At 54.1% G+C, this 21,307-nt stretch overlaps 1 protein-coding gene across 1 annotated transcript in view; it reads right to left on the minus strand.

Moving 5' to 3' along the window:
• ADGRA2 (adhesion G protein-coupled receptor A2) overlaps positions 1–21,307 on the minus strand; it is a 35,200-nt gene that overhangs the window by 6,854 nt on the left and 7,039 nt on the right. The window contains 11 exon segments of the mRNA XM_059685393.1: positions 108–332; positions 1,047–1,208; positions 1,344–1,493; positions 1,943–2,141; positions 2,735–2,899; positions 3,839–4,052; positions 4,701–4,864; positions 5,139–5,210; positions 5,375–5,446; positions 5,742–5,813; positions 15,443–15,514. Of these exon segments, the coding sequence (XP_059541376.1) occupies positions 108–332; positions 1,047–1,208; positions 1,344–1,493; positions 1,943–2,141; positions 2,735–2,899; positions 3,839–4,052; positions 4,701–4,864; positions 5,139–5,210; positions 5,375–5,446; positions 5,742–5,813; positions 15,443–15,514 (1,567 nt within the window).

Genomic DNA, 21,307 nt, shown 5'->3' on the forward strand with positions numbered 1-21,307 from the left:
CCCCACCCCCTTTTCTGGATCCTGTCTCCTCTCAGATCATCTACCCTCACCAGGCACCCGCATCTGGGCACCTCCCCTCATAGCGTCCTCCCTGCCCCAGCGCCCACCTTGATGTGGAAGGATGACAGCGAAACGTTGGGCCTCCCGGTGGTACAGCGGAAGCGGAGCTGCTGATCAGCCAGGGGCTCCAGCTCCGGAGAGGGGTTCTGGCCCAGGCCTGCGGGCCGGGCACCGGGCACACCGGCCTCCCTCCTCTGGAAGGCCGTGCAGGTCAGGCCCACATAGCTGTGCGGCTTGATGAGGTAGGCCTCCAATGCTACGTTCCTCGAGTTCTAGGGACAGGGAACTTGTCACCCGACCCTCTGAGATACGGTTTGGCCTCTCTTGCCTGAGACTGCGCAGTCCCTGTCGGCTCAGGCCCTGTCCCTCTGCCTTTACTCCTCACTGTCTTCCCCAGGCCTGGCCAGTCTTACATCGCCATGGATCCTCCCCAGTTCCTGGCATGGTGCCTTCTTCCTCCTAAGGCCCTTCCTCCCACGCATTCACACCCACCTTGTATCTTGCTCCCCTCTTAACTCGGGCTTGTTCTGCCTCCCTAACTAAGCTGCAGAGCAGCCTGTCTGACCTCCTGCATCTCCCGAGGGACCAGCACAATATCTGCAAGTGGTAGGTGCTCTGCCGTGGTTGCTAACTGGCTCACGACCCACCATCAGAAATGTCACCCTCGCCTCAGGGGACAGAGGCTCCATTACTCTACACTCCATCACAGTGCTATCTCTCCCCCCCCGCCCCCCCCCGGCAACTTGGTTCCCCACCATAACGCCGAGCGTAACTTCCCCGGTGTCACTGGCCTCCCTCTCTTTCATTGCCCCTGACTACTCAGGATCTGAGGCCACACGACTGGGAATCTAGTCAAGTTCGGTGCTCATGGCAGGTGCACAGTTGGAGGGCTTACTGCCTGAGAGAAGCCTTTCCCTTTGGGATGACTCTTAGTTCCCCCCCAGTGTCGGGCCCCCAGGAGCCCCCTCCTGGCTGACCCACATTACCACAGAGATGTGCTGGGCGTGGGGGCTCAAGACGGCTCCCCCAATGCGCTCCAGGGCACCCACGATGCCGCTGCAGGCCTTGTCCTCTCGCTGGGCCAGCCACAGCAGGTGCTCATCTACCAGCATCAGGTTGCTGGCCATGTCCACCATGACCTCCACCAGCTGGGGGGGGCGGGGGACGAGGGGAGTCACTGAGACACGGGCGGGGTTTGGTATCCAGGGGCTGGGGTGTGAGAGGCTTGAGCAAATGGGGAGCAGGAAGTTTCTAGGGGCCCCAGTGGCCTGGTTGAATCTCACCTCTTTGATCTGGTCCACATAACCCAAAAATTTCTGGATCATCTGAGCCACATAGACTACATCCATCATGTCTGAGAAGCTGGCAGCTTCGGCCGTGTACACTCGCAGCTGGTGGGCCAGGGTCAGTGCGTTGGAGGCGTTGATGGGCATCTAGGGGCGTTAGGGAAAGATAGTGGATAGTCCAGTCTTTCTCCTTCTCCAGAATTGCCCCTGGGGCCCCTCCTCTGTGCTAATGCTCTGGGGAGAGGGTCTGGCCCACCAGCTGGGTCTAACCAAGACAGCAGGCAGAGTAAGGAGTGAGCTCATCACGACTCAAGGCAACCCACTTCTAGGCCACTGGCTGAAGCACAGAGGCTGACTCATGCTGTTCCCCTTAAGGCTGCCCTTGCTGTGTTGGGGGGTGAAGATGCTGGGGTGGCTTGCACTTCCTGAGTGTGGCCTTGGGGGTCTGAATCCCCTGGAAGAAGGAGAGCTGGAGGAGAGCAAGAGCCCCTCACGGTGCACACCCAGGGAGCAGAGGAGCATGGTGAAGCTTCTCCCCTCCCGGTCCCTGGAGCCAGAGCTGATGGGGTGCCCACCGCCCCCTGTCCTGGCCTCACCAGCACGAAGGTGTAGAGCACCCGGGTAATGTCGTTGGTGTACAGACAGTGGGAGTAGTCCCCTGGCTCCCAGCGGCCAGCTCGGTCACACAGGCGGGAGGCCTGGGTACCCGGAGTGCCCCCGCTCAGGGGCACCGAGGTGAAGGGGTACTGCAGGCAGGACTGGTAGGCTGTGATGCCAGCCAGAGTTCGAGGCCACCTGGGGGCAGAGGCAGGAATTGCCAATGACCCAGGCCCCTCAAGGCAAGGGCCCCACCCCTCCCCTTAGAACTGTGATGCTGGACCCTCTGAGGAAAGGATCCAGAAGAGTGGTTTGGGGCTGGCCTTCAAGGGGTTCCCAAGCTCCACTTTCTAGCTGTATTTATACTGCTAGTGCTGTCATTGGTGCTATGGAGGCTGGACTTGAGTCCCAAGTTCAAGTCACTTATCCTTTCTGGGCCTCAGTATTCTCAGGTGTACAATGGGGAGAATCATACCTCCTTCCTAACTGAGAGACCCATTGGGATATTAAATGTGATATTCAAGTGGGCGAGCTTTGTAAACTATTAATGTAAAGAAGCAAATAAAATCCTTTCTGTCCTGCACCACACATTTCAGATGGTTATAACAAAAGATGAGGTCTCTGAATACAACAGCAGGACTTGGAGCTGAGTGACTAAAGGGAGTGTTTTCTCCAACTTAGAGTGGATGGGAGACCCTGGTCACCTGTGGTCTCAGATGTAGGAGTTGGGGGTGGGGTGGGGGGCTGGGTTGGAAGCTGTTGGGTCTCTGGAGCAGCTGAGCACACCGAACCTGAAGTCCCCTCGGTTGTTGGCGACACGCTCGGCTGGGCAGTAGGAGGCAGAGATCTCCAGCACCACAATCTCCACCTTCTTGCTGGCGTTGCCCTGGACCGTGGACACGGAGCACTCCCATTCGCCTGAGGCGCCCACACCGATGTGAGACAGGATCAGTTCACTGCAAGCAGGCAGGCAGGGCTGGCTCGGTGAGGTACTCAGGGGCCACGCCACCCCCCTAAGCACCCCTGGCCTGGCCACCCACAGGCGCCCTGCCCCAGGGTGTGTAGGATGAGCTTCAGGTTGTTTATTCTTCAATTGAGTGAGGGACACAAGGACATACTCCTTTCATTCTGATTGGCCTTGAGATAATGCTTTTCTAAGCTTCACTTTCCCCATCTTTATCATGGAGGTAATAGCTGTCTTACCACCAGCCCCAGGGGTCCAGGGGTTCCCAAAGGTGTGGACTGAGTCGGCAAAGAATGTCTTACATGGAGACAGCCTTCAGAACTCTCTAGCTCTCTTTAGTCTCCGTGGATCTTCCTGTGCCTGGCTGAGGCCACAGAGAAAGATCCCGAGGCAAGCTGAGCCTTTATTTTATAGTCAGAGGTAAACAAGGTAGTGGTTTCCATAGTTACACTGTTCTTGTGAGTTTCACTTGTTTTTGTTCTTGTTTTTGCTGCACTTCCCTCAGCCCATTAGTTTCCCAGGTAAGATCTAGGGACCGTCAAAAGGTCAAGCCTAATTATGCTTAAGGGGACTGTGCCCTCTAAGCTGGGACTTGTTTGTGACTTTGCCAACAGGTCAGTCCGAGGCTTAATCCTATAGCGGCTCCCCACATCTTACAAGTCAATTGGAGAGAGTGAGCCTGATAGCACAGGTGAAAGCCATTATAGCATACTCTGTAAAAGCTCTAAAGAAATGTCAGATATAATCATTTTCTCTATTAGGCAATTAATTTCTATCCCTTATCTGGATAGTTGACGTAGCCCTGGCCTTCCATGAACACGAGCACGCGCACTCTGACACAGGTGGCATACTCCCAGGAGCGTGTGTGGGCACAGCTCTCTGGGGGGCGGGACATGGGTGCTGTGGCTGGGAAGGGGCAGCGGGGCCTTACCTGGTGATGATGGTGCAGTCGTGGATGAGGCTCTCGGCCAGGAGGATGCCTGCCTGCTCATCGCTGTCCACGGGGGCCCGGTTGTGGTACCAGCGGATGCGGGTGTCGTTGCCCAGGTAGCTGGCGGAGCACTGGAAGGGCAGGCGGTCCCCCTGGAACACCACTTGGCGTCGGGATGGGATGAGGTAGTGCGTGTGTAGCTCCAGGGCCCCCTCTGTGGGAGGAGAGGGCAGGGGCCTGAGTACACAGTGTGGGAGAGTCCAGGAGGGGCCCGGCTGGGCCTCCTCTGTCTGGGGCCTGAGGGGGGGGCATGGACAAGGGGGCAGGAGGATGCCTCCAAGGACAAGAGCAAAGGCGAGGGGCAGGAGGGTTTAGAACAGCGGTTCTCAACCTCTGGGTCGCGACCCCTTTGGCGGTCGAACAACCCTTTCACAGGGGTCGCCTAAGACCATCCTGCATATCAGATATTTACATTACGATTCATAACAGTAGCAACATTACAGTTATGAAGTAGCAACGAAAATAATTTTATGGTTGGGTCACAACATGAGGAACTGTATTTAAAGGGCCAGAAGGTTGAGAACCACTGGTTTAGGACAAACTAGTAAAAGTTCTCGTTTCCACAGCACACGGCACCCCAGATGAAAACATAAAGCAGCAGGCCCAAGGGAAGTTTAGAAAAGCTGATGGAAGGTGACCCCAGTGGGATCTGAGGGAAGGAATGCCCGGGGAGAACCTGCCCACCACCCAGGAACACTTCATGCTGAGGAAGCCTGGAGGCGGCCAGGCCCTTCAGGAGGGAGCCTGGGCCCGAGGGGTGGGCAGGGTCCCGGGCAGGTGTGCAGGGTGAGGATTTGCTCACCACAGCGCAGCTGGGCCTCCTGGAGGCCACCCAGGGCCTGGGCGTGCAGGGCACTGGGGTAGGCACAGAGTGTGCGCTCGGACAGCTGCAGGGAGTGATTCCGGGCCCAGGACGGCAGCCAGCGCAGGCGGCAGTCGCAAGTCAGGAACTCGGTGCCGAAGTCCCTGCAGAGTGGGTAGAGGGCACGGAGTGGAGCAGAGGAGTGTGGGCTCCCGGAGTGGGGATGGAGCCCCAGGGAGGGACTGAGCTGGAGAGGGCAACCGTGGGTCCGTGTGCACCGGCCCAGCAATCATGGGAAGGCAACTACGGTGGAGTCTCAGCCACTGTCTGTCCTGCCTACTCACAGGCTGGCCACTGTAGCCAGGTGCCCAGGTGCCTCCCTCCAGGGCAGAGGAACGAGGCGGGGTCTGAGTCCGTGGGCTGGGAAAAGATACTCACACAAGCTTGAGGGCTGGCAGCTCATCAAAGACCCCAGGTTGCAGACTGGAGAAGATGTTTCCAGATATGTTTCTGCAGGGGACAGGGAACAGTGAGCCGATCTTAGGGTCTCCTGGTGCCAGAGGGAGGAGCGGGAGTGAAGAGCAGGCAGGGACCTGTAGGGGTTTGGAGCTGCCTTCCTCCTCCCAAACCATCCTTTGGGGTGAGCCTTCCCTCGCCCCTCGCCCCTCACTCACAGTCGAAGAAGCCTGGGGAGGCCTTGGAAAGTCTCCGAGGTGAGGCAGCCAATCCGATTGTTGGAGAGATCTCTAGAAAGACACACACACACAGCCTCAGCAGGCCACGTGGTTGCACACAGAGCCGCTTGGGAGGGACACAAAAGTGTGGCTTGTGTGGGAAGCAGAGTGAAAAAGGAGATGAGGTTGGGGGTTTAAAATTTTGCCCCCAGCCAGGATGCTGTGTGGGGAGGGGGGCCACTATGGGTGGGTGCGAAGACTGGATGGTGGGTGAGTAGGTGGGGTGGTTGCTCATGGGATCCATGGGGCCTTCTCTGCAGGGATAACGGGAGGGCTGGGAGGTTTGGGGGCAGGACATGCCACTTACAAGCGCTTCAGCTCCCCCAGGCCCAGGAAGGCACCGGGCTGCACGGTGCTGATGACATTATTCCTCAGGTCCCTGCGGGAGGAAAGTGGGGAGGCCCTCATACCTCTCGGGCTCTGCCCAACCCCCGCTCCCCTCCCTTCGCTCCCCTGGGGCCTGGTAGCCTCGCTGTCACAGGAAGTGCTGGGACCCAGTTTCCTCCTAAATCCCGCCACTCCTTAGCACTGGCTGGGAAGCTGGATGAAGGCCCCTGCCCCTCAAACCCGTCTCTGCAGCCTCCTGCCTGGCGTAAGGGGTACTTGGTCAGGAAGACGAGCGAGGATGTAGATGCCAGGAGAAGGGATGCCAGGGCCTCAGATGAGGAAGCAGGAAGCGGAGCATGTGAACAAGAAGTGAGAGCACTGGGCTCGGGGTTGGGAGGCCTCGGTTCCACCTCTGTGCTGCCCTGAGTGTCTCATGGGGCGGTTGTGAGAATCATTTCAAAATGGGTGTTGCAGTCTATGGTAAAGTGCTCTGCAAAGATGGAATCTGCCCCTGCCTGGCTGTCGGAGGTGTTTCATGGCTATCCTGCGAGTCTCTCCAGCTGAAAAGTGAGGAAACAGGTCGGGCAGCAGGTTGATGACTGCATGGATGCTGACCTGGTTGCAGGGCCCCGGCCTCCAAGGCAAGGCCATAAATCACCTGAGCGCCTGGCCCCTCAGGGCGGAGGTTTGCTCAGTCCTGTGCCCGCCTCCCCCCAGGGTCTCCGAGGAGGCACAAGGCTGAGAGAAGGTGGCAAGGGAAGTACCACTCGGGCTGAGCTCCAGCAGGGCACAGCAGGGGACAGAAGATAGTGGAGCCCCTGCCACTCTCCAGCCCAGAATGAGGGACAGACTCTCCTGCCAAAGCCTCAGGGACAGCTCTGGATTGCGGGCAGGAGGGGGTTAACGGAGCCAGCTCCCTGCTGGGAGGAGAGGAAATGGGTGTCCAGGATGGGGAGGTGCCCTCCCACCAGGGGGCCTGTTTTCCCACTGACCGTCCCAGTTGGGGACACACACACACACACACACACACACACACACACACACACACACACAGAGAGAGAGAGAGAGAGAGCAATGAAACACCATGGCCCAGGGTCCTCATACCCCAGCTTCCTCTCATACCAAGGACTCAGCCAGCCTCCATAGCCCCGAGTCCCTTGGGAAAGAAGGGAAGCCACCAGAAGGGGTCAGCTTCCCAGGGGAAAGGCATCCATACGCAGGCGCGCTGGGAGGTGCCCCAGGCCGGGCACACGCAGGGGACGTGCAAGCACGCAGGCCTGGAACACCCTCGGAGTGGAGGCTGGAGAGGACCCAGGGTTGTCCTTCCTGCCTGTCACCCCCTTTTGCTGCCCAGACCCTCGCCCTCACGCCCCCCCCTACCCTCCGATGCTATTCCAGCGTGTGCCCCCTGGCCCCTGTTGGGGTCTGGCCATTCTCAGGGCTCTGCATCCCACCCCTGTGCGGGGGACGGCAGAGGGAAACACATTCCTCATTGTGTCACTTCCCTTCATGGGCTGCCAAGGGGCTGAGGCTGCAGCCCCCCGCCCCTTCCCTCTAGCTCGCTTGTGTTTATTCTCATTTCCTCCGGCCCTCCTCTCCGCGGGAACCCCCACCCGCCTGCCCCACTGATGCTCTGCAGATGGGAGCAAGGCGGCCGGCCGCTCGCCCCAGCGCTTTCCTGCCCTGGACTTCCTGCAGCCCAGCCAGGCCAGGGCTACTGACAGGGGAGCTTCCACCAAGTGTTGGCACTCCCCCCCCCCGCCCCCCCCCCCCAGCAGAGTGGCTTCCTGGGCGACCAAGGCAGCCCCTCCAGTGCCCTTGGGAGCTGGCCTGCTCGCCCAGACCAGTAGTCCTGGGTCCTCTCCTGAGGGGCACGGACCTGGGCTGAGCTCTGACAGCCCCATGGAATCTGGTCCCTGGTCCCTGGTCCCTGGTCCCTGAGCAGCTCCGGGGCAGTGCCCTCCCCAGCAGCAGGAAGGGACACTCCGCCAGAACTTGGGTAATTTCTTCAGACCTATGAGGCCCTCATAGGTTGGTGGTTCTGCACCGTAATTGCTAAGCACATCCTTTTGAAAATTTGAGGATGGACTCCCGCCCCAGAAAAATGCATACACCCAACATTGTGCATATGATTTCAGGGGCTGTGAGGAACCCCTGCTCTGTGTTGTCTAATCTGATCCCTTCATTTCTTAGATGAGGTCATGAGGATGCACAGATGTTTCTGTGATGTGGCATTTCTCTGCCCTCTGCTTCCACAGAGCTGTGGTCTTGGAACCTGGAGGAGGTGCAGGGTACGGATGGAGCCTCCCCTCCCCCAAACCACTTGCCCAGCCCAGACCAGGCTCCCCTGACTCAGCACACTCCTCTCCCTGTATCGATGTCAATATGGAGTAGACGGACACCCCGACCCATGGCCAAAGTGTGTGTGTGTGTGTGTGCGCGTGTGTTTCTGGGAGCAAATCATATCCTCTACCCTTCTGGGGAAAATAGAAACTCAGGAAGCTTAGTGCGTAAGAGTGCGTGTGTGTGAGCACAAGCAACAAAACAGCAGATGGATAAGTTGGATTTAATAAAATATTAAAACTTTTGCTCTTTAAAGGACACCATTAAGAAAGTAAAAGGTGCTCTAGCTGGTTTGGCTCAGCATATAGAGCGTCAACCTGTGGACTGAAGGGTTCCGGGTTCTATTCTGGAGGGCACATGCCCGGGTTGCGGGCTGGATCCCCAGTAGGGGGCATGCAGGAGGCAGCTGATCAATGATGCGCTGTCATTATTGATGTTTCTAGCTCTCTCTCCCTCTCCCTTCCTCTCTGAAATCAATAAAAAAAATATATTTTTTAAAAGAAAGTGAAAGACAACCCATGGAATGAGAGAAAATATTTCCATAAATCATATGCTTGAAAAGGGACTTCTATACAGAATTTATAAAGAACTCTTACAGTTCAGTTATAAAAAGACAACCCAGATGAAAAAAATGGGCAAAGGATTTGAATAGACATTTCTTCAAAGATGATATACAAATGACCAATTAATGCATGAGAAGGTGCTCAACACTGTTAGTCATTAGGCAGATGCAAATCAAAACCACAATGAGATGCCACTTCACAGCCAATAAAAAAAGACAGACAAGCTTGAGCAGGGTGCCTCAGCGGTTGAGTGTCAAACTATGAACCAGGAGGTCATGGTTCAATTCCCTGTCAGGGCACATGCCTGGGTTGTGGGCTCGATCCCCAGTAGGGGGCATGCAGGCGGCAGCTGATCAATGATTCTCATCACTGATGTTTCTTTCTCTCCCTCTTCCTTCCTCTCCGAAATAAATAAAAATATATTTAAAAAAGGACAACTGGTGATGAAAATGTGGAAAGACTGGAGCCCTTGTACATTATTGCTAGGAGTGTAAATGGGGCAGACACTTTGGAAAAACAGTATGACAGAGTAACCATGCGACCCAGCAATTCCACTCCTTGGTGGATATTCCAGAGAAGTGAACATACATCCGCACACAAAACCTGGACAGGAATGTTCATAGTAGCATTATTCACAATAAGCCCAGACGTGGAAAAACCTCAAATGTCCACCAACCGATAAATGAATAAACAAAAATGTGCTATAGGCACACAAGAAATATTATTCGATCATAAAAAGGAATAAAGTGCTGATACATGCTGTCATATGAATGAGCCTTGAAAACATTATGCTAAGTGCAAGTTACAAAAAAAAAAACAGTTAAAAACACACACACAATCCCATGTATATGAAATGTCCAGAATAGGCAAATCTACAGAGACAGAAAGTAGATTAGTGGTTGCTTAGGGCTGGGAAATAGGGAGTGACTGCTAATGATTCAAGGTTTGGGGATGATGAAAATGTTCTAAAATTAGATTATGATGATGATTGCACAACTGGGTAAATATACTAAAAACCATTGGATTGAATGCTTTAACTGGACAAACTTTATGGTATGTAAATTATATCTCACTAAAACTGTCAAGAGAGATTGAGCGTGAGTTTGTGTAACAGTGTGCATGTGTATGTTTGTGTGTGTGCGTGTGTATGTTTGTGTGTGTGTGTGTGTGTGTACGTGTGTGCGTGCGCGCACCACGCTTGGACAGGGTGGGGCGGCACGAAGTTGGCTCCTTCCGGCCCTGCAGACCTCCCTGCTTGTGGGTTTGAAACCAAATTATTGGTTCGGAGGCTGCAGAGCAGCTTTCCCCGGGCCCTCCAGGACTCCCAGGGTTCACTAGAAAGCGGGGCCTGGCTGAGAAGGGGCTTAAAACACCCCGTAGGTATAGGGGCTGTTTGGGGGGCGGGGAGGGGGGGGGCGGGAGAGGGAGAGGTCTGGTGGCCGGGAGGAAAGCCAAGATGGTCCTAGCCTCCCTCCCACCCTCAAGCCCCAGGCCCCTCTCATCTCTGATATCATCCAACAGGTATTTATTGAGCACATACCCTGTGCCAGACATGGAGCTACAACAGCAAGCGGGAGGGCTGTCCCTGAACCCATCAGCCTCCCTTCTGGGCCTTCGGCTGCGCCAGAGCCTAGGGCAGCTCCCCGCCGCATTCCTCCCCAATCAGGGGGGTGGGAAGGGGAGGAGGGACCGCGCCCCCTGGCCCCGCCTACAGATTAATGGAAACCACCTGGCGGGTGAGCGGCGCTCCACCCCCGGACCCCACTTGCCACCATTCCCATGACCATCTGCTTCTAATGAGAAGCCCATCCCCCTACATACCAGCCCCCCGGGCTTATTAATCTCATTAGGCAATGACAAATCATCCTGGGGCTGCGCGACTCCCGCCCCGGGCCCTCCCTCCCTCCCAGCGCACAGCCTCTGGGGGCGGTGTCCACGCAGCCACTGGCTCGCACGCCAGCCTCCTCTCGCGGCCTCTTCCGGGGCTGTGTGCCCTGTGGCCCACTTGGTCCAGGGCTCTCACTGTGATTGGGGCGCCCTCGGAGCCCCGGGAAGCCGCGCAGTGGCTTGCTCCCCATTGACTGCGCATGGTGGGGCATCTGGGCCGAGAGGCGAGGCGCCAGAGGAATGGGCCAGCCCTGGTGCATTCAGCACCTCCATTTCATCTACATGACTGCCTGCTGCAGGCTGGGAGCTCTGGGCAATCCCACGCAACGAGGGGGCGTATACCATCTTGTAACTTGGAACACTTCCGAGAAGGGAATTGCCATTTAATGCCTGGAAGTCCCTGCTGTCCCGGGCTCTCTCCCTAGAGCAGCGGTTCTCAACCTGTGGGTCGCGACCCCTTTGGGGGTCGAACGACCCTGTCACAGGGGTCTCCTAAGACCATCGGAAAACACGTATATAATTACATATTGTTTTTGTGATTAATCACTATGCTTTAATTATGTTCAATTTGTAACAATGAAATTGGGGGTCACCACAACATGAGGAACTGTAATAAAGGGTTGCGGCATTAGGAAGGTTGAGAACCACTGCCCTAGAGGAACGCATCCCATGACAACCTGTCAGGGTAACATGCATTGCCCCATTTTCCAGGCGAGGAACCCGAGGCACCCCAAAGGTAAATGGCAAAGGCATGATTCAATCCCAGAGTAAAGCTCTGGGCCCTTTCCTAGCCTGCCCACCCCCATCCCAGAAATCCTTCCTCTGGGCCACAAACAGGCTAGCCCATGCTGAGGGGTTGTGGAATCCAGAGAGGGGGGCCTCGCCCATGGCAGAGGGAGGCACTGCCAGCATTTTCTGGAGCAGCCCAGACCTACTACTTCAGTTATTAGTTGAGGCCCCAACCCTCCCACAGGACTTGCTGCTCTGAACTGTGGGATGTTAAGCTGCCATGGGCTCGGCTGCCCAAGCCTGGACGTCTCAGCCTGACAGGACAGAGAGATCAGTGTTTCCTGGCACCAACTGCACGCCAGGCCACGGCGTCTCGTTTGTGATGAATAGGCCCACAGTCTACGGGTCATCTGGTCCACTGGTTCCCAACCCCAGATGAGCATGAGAATCGCCTGCATACCTTGTAAGAAATTCCCAGGCCCCTTCCAACCTGATAAGTTAGCGTCTCCAGGAGCGGGGGGGCCCAGGCCCTCTCCCATCTCTGAGATAGTGGGATAGTGTTTGTGGTGTCCACTAGGCCAGGCTATAGCACCCAGTAACTTAATCAAAACACTAATCTGAAGGTGTTTGTGTAGGCATTTTGTAGATGTTAACCACATCGGCTGGCTTTAAATAAAGGAGATTACCTTTGATAATGTGGTGGGCCTCATCCAATCAGTTGAAGGCCTTAGTAGCAAAAGCTGAAAAGAAATTCTGTCTCAAGACTATAGCATCAACTCCTGCCTGACTTACCAGCCTGTGGGTTTGCCCTACAGATTTTGGATTTGCCAGCCCTCATATCATGTGAGCCATTTCCTTAAAATAAATTTCTTTATAAAGAAATAAAATAAAACAATTTATTTATCCTATATAATAAAAGCCTAATATGCTAAGTGTCCAGTCGTCCAGTCTGCCATTCAACCAATCAAAGCGTAATATGCTAATGATATGCTAAGGCTGCTCAACCACTCACTATGACATGCAGTGACCACCAGAGGGCAGACGCTCCAACCTGTAGGTTAGCTTGCTGCTGGGATCCAACTGATCAGGACTGAGTGAGATAGGCCGGACATGCCTCTGCGGTCCCTCCCCAGCTGGCCAACCTCCTGCATCCCTCCCCGGCCCCAGTCATGCACCGGTGGGGTCACTCGGCCTGGGCTGCATCCTCTTGCAATTCGGGCTGAGTGCTGCCCCCCTCAAGTGCACAAATTTTGTGCACCAGGCCTTTAGTACGTTATAGAAAGATACACACACACACACACATACACGCATCTCCGACTGATTCTGCTTCTCTGGAGAATCCCGACTGATACAGTCATGATCAACCAGGATGGAGACCCTGGGTCCTCCAGCCCCTGCACTGCCTCTCCATCCTTCGACCCAGAGGTCTCCCCTTCTTTGGAATAACTGGCCACATCATTTTGCTCTTTGATCTTTTCCTTCACATGCAGCACTTGTGGATATTACACACATACACACACATACACAGGATCATGGAATTTTAAATCCATAATGCATGTTACAAATCACCCTATCCCCACTGCCCCCCTTTTCACAGATGAGGAAACTGAGGCCCCAAACCTGGCGCCCACCCCTGCATCTCTCTGACCTCATCTCTGACCAATTCCCAGTCACAATGCCCTTCTGTTCCTCAGACTCGCCAGGCATACTCTGGCCGCGAGGGCCTTGCCAACTGCTGCTCTTGCTAGCCTTCTGATTTTTCCCATTTCCCCATCCCTTGAGTCTCAGGCCCAGTCACCTTGTCAGCGAGGCCTTTCTTGACCTCACTACATAAAACGCCTGCTCCCCCCATTGCTTTCTATCCTCCTTACCCTGATTCGTTTTGCTTTGTCTCCTGACTAATTGTCTCCTGACTAATATACATTTATTTGCTATTTTCTGGGTCCCATCAAGAGAGGGTAAGTTTCATGAGGGCAGGCACTTGGTCTATTGTGTTCACTCCCAATGCCTAGGACAGAGCTTTGCACATACATAAGGGAGATTTGTGATATATAAATGAATAATAAAATAGGTAAAGGGGCTCAACAAAGTTCTCTAGAATGAATGGCTAGAATGATTCCTAACAGAGCAGGGGCTCAAACTCGGGCCCTGAGGGCTCTTCCTCATGCCCAGCACCCCTCCACCTCAGATGACTCAGGATTTAGTCCTTGTTCCTGGACTATTCTCCCACTTTCCCGGATTGCCTCCCATGCTTGGCATGCACCTGCTGTGTGGTGACCAGAGTCACAGTGCTGAGGAGGGGCATCTGACTCAGTATGTTGACATGGGTGGGAAGAAAAAGGCCATCGTTTCATCTGCATCAGAAGCTCTATCCTCATGAGACTGAAGGATGAGGAGGGGGCAGACCCAGTGGGTCTCTGACTGATCAACCGAAAGGGTAAAGATGGGAAGATGTCAGCGAGGCCACGAGAGGCTCAGAGCGGCGCTTGCGTGTGCTAAGAGAAGGGAGAACGTCTCTGGGCGGTGACTGGCCCTTGTGGAGCAAAGCAAAGGGCGGGAGAGGCAGCTGCGGTTTGTCTTCCTCCCAAAGATCCTGGAAGGAGAGTCTGGTTTCCTGCCAGTCGGCCCTCTAAGACTGCGCCTGGGCTGAGCGGAGGAATCGGACTCCCAAATGCTAACTGCTCAGGGAAGATAAAACCTGCCCTGTTTGTTGGTGCCCAAGGAGACATTAAATAACAGCTCGGTGGCAGCTCTTTCTCCTTGCCTGGACCACCCTGTTTGTGAGCTGCAGAGCAGAGGATCAGATGGTCACAGAGCTGTGTCGACGCTAAGGTCAACATCCCAAGACCCCCTCCCACGCCTAGAATGGCCCAGATCAGACAGAACATGCTCTGCCTCCCCACCCCCACCAACCAAACCACTAATCAAGCTTTCCTCACCGCGTGGGGAGGGGGGGTTGGAGGAGAGGCCGTCCCCTCCCCTGTGAGGTGGGTGTAATAGAGACAACCTCATAAGGTTGTTGTCCTGGTTAAAGATCTAAACTCCTTGTCATGTAGTTACCTACATCTCTATTCCCCTTGAGCTTTCCAGCCTTCACTGATCCTTCTTTTGGACTTGACGTACACAAACCCCATCCTACTCCATTCTAATACAGAGGGCATTGTCTGTGCTCTCACTAGACTGTCATCTCTTTGGGTCTTTGCCGCCTTATTCTTTTGTATCCTCCATTGCACTGATCCAAGCCTTTTAGGCAAAATGGTACTAGAGGGGGACAGGGGCCCTGTTGGAGGACTTGGGAATGCCCAGAAGGGTGGCAGCAGAGATGGGAGAGAGGGGTTTGAGGAGGGGCAGATGGAAGGGGGGCGGGGCTCAGCCTCCAAGTAGGATGGGAGGCCAGGTCTTTTGTGGAGGAGACAGGACCCAGAGCTGTCATACAGGCTGTGGATCCTGGAGTATGCCAACTCAACAGAAAACTGACAGAGGGATTGGTTCACTCCCCTCATCTGGCAGGTTAAGTGACTTGCCCATGTCCGGGTCAAGTTCCCAACTCTGGGAAGAAGTTTCTTGTGGGCTAGCAGGGCCCTCCTGAGTCCAACCCCAGCCCGCCTGCGTCTGTAGGGCAGATGGACAGATGGAAGCTGCAGCTCTAAACTAGGGAGAAGGGGTGTGGGTACATGGAGATTTCGATGTGACCGCTATCCCCACCCTTGGCCCAGGGCTCTGGCCCCTCAGGGCTTTGTTGATTTGTTTTTAGGGAAGGAGGAAAGGGTCCCAGTCACACTAAATCCTGCCCTTTCTTTATGCTGGGCCTCCAGCTGGGAGGAGGCAGAGGCTTCTGGCCAACTAAGAGGCTCAGCCCGCGTAGCTAATTGTTCATTAAAGAGTGTTAATGAGCTCCCCTTAGCTCCTCCCTGCCTAGACCAGCAAGGTTTCTCTACTTCTCTCTGCTGTCACTGGTGAAGGAGCTGGTCTTTCTCTGACCAACCCCTCTCTGCCTTCCACCTGGGAGTCAAGTCCTAGGCAGGTTCCTAGTGGGTCTGACTCTTGGCCAGCAGGTCCTGGGTTGTGGGGTCCCTTAGCAACCAGCGTTCCTCATCCTTCCTGAACTTGCCCATGACCATAATGCCCCACCTCCGCCCCACCTCGCCCCAGCACTTACAACTTCTCCAGCAGGGACAGTCCCAAGAAGGATCCATTCCGGAGCCCCGTGATCTTGTTGTTGCTCAAGAGCCTGAAGGCAGAGGGAGAACACAGATAGGAGAATGTGCCGTTACAGCTGGAAAGTGTGGATGGAGTGGGGAGCCAGTTTCACAATTACAGCCACATTGCATTCTGTATATATGGCACCACCTAAAGTTGTGCAAGGCAGCAGACCACCACCAGCTCCAGGAGACCATAGGGAGGAGCCAGCAAATGGTTCAGGCAGACTAGTCAACAGTCAGCCCCAAATCAGGCATTTCACCTGCCCTGGGTCCCCCTACGGCAGTGGTTCTCAACCTCGGCTGCACATTAGAATCACCTGGGCATCTTTTAAAAATCCTGATTTCTGGGCCTCATCCTCCGGAAATTCTGTTTCTTTGTTACTAATGTTGTGCCCCCCCCCCCAACAAAGAAACAGAATCTCCAGAGGATGAGGCCCAGAAATCAGGATTTTAAAAAGATTCCCAGGTGATTCTAATGGGCAGCCAAGGTTGAGAACTACTGCTCTACGGCCTGGGTCTGACTTAGGACTCTGTATGCACGTGGGTAGGTGAATAGATGTGAAGTTGCAATGCTCCTTTTTATCTTGGAACTTCTGGGTTCAGCCCCTAGCGCCCCCTTCCAGCCCTCCACAGCTCTGTCTATCTAGCCCAAGCCCTAAGCCCAATATCCTGAGGACAGAGGTGAGGAATGACCTGGATTGGGTCAGGGCTCTGGCAGGTGGAACAGGAAGCCCAGTAGGAGTGGAGGCAGATGGGAGGAGCTGCCCCTTCTTGGGGTCTCCAGCACTTTCTTTGGGAGCTGGGGATCTCACCTGAAGGGGACGCTACCAGCCCGGAAAAGGCCCCAACTTGGAGGGCCCGAGAGCCCTTGCCTCCCTAAACCTGTCTGCAGCCTTAACAGAAAGTGGATAGAGCCCTGGGCTTCCCCGGGGCCTCAGCCTTTCTGCCCGCCCCAGCTGTTTATTTATTCATTTGTATTGAGGGGAGGAGGAAAGAGGCCCCAGCCAACTGTGTGAACCCACTCCGCCCACCCACTCAGCCTTTCTCTGCCAGGAACCCCACTGGGAGGAGGGAGTTCCAGACCAGCCAAAGGGCTCATCTCTTGAGTTAATTGCTTATTAAACACTTTAATGAGCCTCTCAACCCCAGCTCTTGCCTGCCTTGGGCTGAGGCAAAGGTTTCCCTTCTTTGCTCCCTCTGGACCCGGAAAGGCCAGAGGTAGAGGCCTTGGGACTTCTCTTGAGTGGGCAGCCTCGGAGCTGGACAGTAAGGGAGCGGGCAGTGGCTGATCCAGGCATGAGAGGGGCTGTCAAAGAGTTCTCCCCCAGAGCTCACTGGGAGTGGGTGGGTGACTATATCAACAGGGCAGTGAGAGGGCCCCAGACATCTGACATCCCACCTACTCCAAGAGGCTCTGGAGAACAGACAATGGCCAGCATGGAGGCAAGACTGGAAGGGTTCTGGGTCAGTGGGAAGGGGTGGAGCCCTCATCTCCTTCCTCCCTCCATCCCTCTCCAAATAGACCTTTCCTGTCCTTCTAGTCCCCACCTAACACCTAGCGGTCCCTCCAACAATGGCATTTCTCAGTAGGGCCTGAAGGGTGACTGTGGGGAGGAGCTTGGTGGGGGCGGTGGTGGGGTGGGGTGGGGTGGGGGAGCAGGGGTCAGGTGGCGGGGAGAGGGGTTTGTGTGATGCTGGGTTTCCAAGGTGCCACACACACACACACACACACACACACACACACACTCACACACACACACACAACGTTATCTTGATATTTCCAAAAGTACATCACAGTAGTCACTATATGAGCAATTAGAACTTTCATGAACCCTTCTCATTTTAGTTTTATTTCACATTACAGGTGGTGCTGGTAAAACATAAATAGTCTTGTCAGTTCTTGTTGCCTCTAATGGTCTCATTCAGGCCCTAATGGGGCCAGGGTGAGTGACTGGTTCTTGATGGTGTGACTTTTAAATTAAAGCCTGCCTTGAACCTGGTTGGGTAGCTCAGTTGATTAGAGTGTTATCTTGATAAAGCCAAGGTTTTGATTCAATCCCTGGTCAGGGCATATACAAGAATGAATGAAAGTAAAAGCCTGCCTCTTCCCCAGCTCATTCCCTTCATACACCCCAAGTGTGAGCTTCAGAGGTTGCATCAAAAGTTAGAGAAGGCAAGAAGGCCCCACAGTATCCTCAGGAAAGTCAGGGAATGTCAGGAAGAAGGTGGGAAAAGGGCATCCCTTTTAGCCTCCCCGCAATCCCAGGGGTCTCTCCCAGGGACTGCCCCTTCCCTGGGTTCCTGGGAAAGGAAGAGGATGGGGATGCTGATAGGGGTGGGGGGCAAAGAGGAGAGGTGGGAAGTATGAAAAGACAGAGGAACAGAGCTGCCAAATGATCACAGTGCCATCTACGAATCCGGAGGCCTGAGAACATGATTTCTTAAACTTGGGTTGAGTATGGACCTGTCCAAGGGAGGGAAAAGTATCTGATTTCCTGAGAAAATGTCCGAGGATTCCAATTTGAGAAACATTGACCTTGGACATGAAAATCTTATCCTATGAAAATGCCTTCTAATTGAAATTCATCTGCAAAAGAATTTTTAAAAGATTATTGAATTGAAAACAGAATACTGTGTTTAAAAATTCTCTAAATCCCTGAGATTAAAACCTGGGTTCCTAATTTGAGAACTGGTCTAGAGACACATCTAGAGATGGTGTTGGGGGGGAAAATATCCCACATTCTCCAGACTTTTTGGCTTTTAACATTGAACTCCAAATTCTTTAACCCAGAGCTCACCAATAGAGGTACAATGCAAGCTGCATATGTAATTTTAAATGTTTTTCTAGCCACATTTTTTAAATGTTTAAAAATTAAATAAAAATATTAAATTTTAATATTCACTTAACTCATATGTTATCATTTCAACATGTAATTAATATATAAAATTACTGAGATATTTTCCTTTTTTTTTGTAATAAGTCTTCAGAATCTGATGTGTATGCTCCTCCTCCAGCACACCTCAATCAAGACCAGCCACATCACAAGTGCTCAGGGGCCACCTGCCACTAGTGGCTTTAACCCTCATCTAATTTCCCTGTGGGCAGCACCTCCCCAGGAGGAAGTCTGGATTGCATGAGAAACTGAGGCAACTGGGGTAGCGTGGGAGCAAAGCAAAGGGTCAGGGACCAGCCCCTGAGGCAGGTGAGGACCAGCCTCTTGCCCAGATCAGCTCAGCTCTTGCATCCCAACCCTCTCCACCTTGAATCAAGAGCCCCTGCAGGCTAGGGCCCTGCATGCTCTCTGAGGCAGCCTCTGTTGTGCTGGAGAGGGGAGGGCAGAACAGGGTAGGGGTCAGCTGCAGCCATGCTTCCAGTGTGGCTAGCCGGCTACAAAGTCCAACCTCTTGAAATGAGGTGTTTTTTCCTATTGCAGAGAACATGTTCCTGATCCCCCACCCTCTAAGCCACCCACAGAAGCAGGCCACCAGCAAACAACACTTCATCCTGCTCCAATGGGCCCCTCCTGCCGCATTCCCAGCCCTTGGACAGACTTCAGGCAGACATCTGCATGATTCAATACCCAGATACCCAGAACTAGACCTTCTGGCCTTAACAACCTAGACAGGGCTGAGAAATTTTACTTTAGACCCAGATTCTCCGGAGAATGGCTTCAATTATGCTTGTCGGTTTGTTTCTCCGGAGGTGCCCATGGGCGTCTGGTGAGGGAGGAGAGAGCAGTGATTTGGGTCTGGCGTTGTTATGGGCAGGTAGGAAACTGGCAGTTACAGGCTGCTAGTGGGTTAGATGAACACACACACACACAGCCTCGCCCAATGGGGAGAGAAGTGTTCCTACCACACTAGGCTGTCTCATGGGAGGAAGACAGGCAGGGTGGCCCCAACAATCGGGTGGGGAAGGGGGAGCCTCAGTCCCACGGTTCTTTCCAGTGTTGCAGACACAGCGCCAGACTTGGCCCCACTTAACAACCCCCTTCCCCCAACTACCAGACAGACATTTCCTGGGCCTGCACCAGCTGCTGGCCCTGCAACAGCGCTGGGAGCCAGCCAGGTGGATTTCCCTCCCAACCACTAGCCCCACCTCACAGGCCTAGGGCGCGCCCAGCATCTTCAGCTTCTTTCTTCCTACCTTCCCTCCCCGCATCTACCAACCAACATCACATTTTCACAGAGAGGCAGCCAGTCCCTGGAGTCCCCTGTTCTCTACCCCAGAGCCTGAAATCTGGCCAAGAAGAGGGGGCATGCTGAGTCCATTTCAGAACTGTCTCCCAGCTAGGGTCCTATTTTAGGGAACAGAAGCAAGCAGAGTTACCACTAATGAGGCTAGAGGCCAGGAGAGCGAGTGGCTGGCGTCTACAGGGAGGCCCTGTGGCCTCTGGGAAGCCACAGGAACTCACCAGATCGCAGCCTGACATCAAAGATGACCCTGTAGGGGTCATGTGGGCACTACTCTGTAGGGTGTGGGGCCAGCAGTTGCCTGAACCAAATGGTTCTCCCATATGCAGGAAGAGTCATACATGTAAGACACCCCACCCCAACACAGAGATGCAAGGACCGCAGGTCTGGACACTGGATCTCTGCTCTCTAGAGTCTGAGCCTGGAATTTAGGCCATCACCAAGGCCTTCTGGGCTGTGACGGCCCCGTCTCCGACACCTGCCGCTGGCACCTCAGCAGTGTCTTAGGGAGACCACCGGTGAGGGGAAGAAGGTGGTCTGCTTGCTGACACCAAAATGGCCCGAGGCCCATAATCTACCCTGACCGTCAAAGTGATGCTAGACTCCCAGCCTCTCCTGCAGGTACAGTGCCCAGAGCCTTCGAGCAATTCCAGAGCTCACAAATGTCTAAAACCTAAAAAATCATCACTGCCACTGAATATAATTGCTACAAAATTGAAATGAATAAATGCATAATGAGCTAAATAACTACCAAATATCATACTCTGCCAATTAGCCATAATTGTTATGTGTCATGAAGGATGGGGGAGCACATTGATGTGGGGGATAGGACAGTAGGTTCTCCAGAAGTGAGACTGCCTCTGGTCCACAGGCTCTGCTTGGATGCACACCCTCAGGCTAAAGGCGGCCTTTCATGTCCACTCAGCCTGACTGCAGGGGACATAAATGTTGGAGAGGACGTCAACACTCCTCTCCTTTCCGTGATGCTGTCCCTTGGCTGGAAGTCTGTCCAGTCAGCCCTGAACCCCTACTGGTTAGCAGGAGAGTCAGGTAGGGCCTTCCTTCCCCAGGGTTTACAGGGTCATGTCCTGAGACAGCCTCTGGCTTCAGCTTTGAAGCTGGGCTGCCCAGGCAGGGCCTGAGGTCAAGGTCAAGAGAGAAAACAGTCTGGGAATGGCTTCTATGAATGGGGCTTTCTTGTCTCCTTTTCTCTAACCTATCCTCTCTACAAGGCACCCTGTCTTGGTGAGCAGGTGTTTGTGGTAGGTAGCCAGTGTGCTTTGATGGGGATTTTGGAGACCCCAGCACCCTAGCTGTGGTCATTCACACCTAGGCATTCACTCATGTGTTCTTCAAACTTACACTAACACCAACTGTGTGCTCAGCCCTGTGCAGCATACTAGAACGCCAGTGAATGAGAGCATAAATGAGACAGAGTGTCTACACTCTTCCATGCATGGAAGGTGAAGGGAGATGTGTCAGACAGGAGATGTGTCTGGAATGTTTATGTGCATCTGATTTGAGGAAGCTGGGAAGTTACTCGGGTCCATCTTCAACACTTCCTCCAAACATGGCCCCAAATCTCACCACTGGGGAGCCAAGATTTTGAGTGAAGAACGTGAGTTTCT

Source organism: Myotis daubentonii, chromosome 2 (genome assembly GCF_963259705.1).
Source record: "Myotis daubentonii chromosome 2, mMyoDau2.1, whole genome shotgun sequence".
Lineage (NCBI taxonomy): Eukaryota > Metazoa > Chordata > Mammalia > Chiroptera > Vespertilionidae > Myotis > Myotis daubentonii.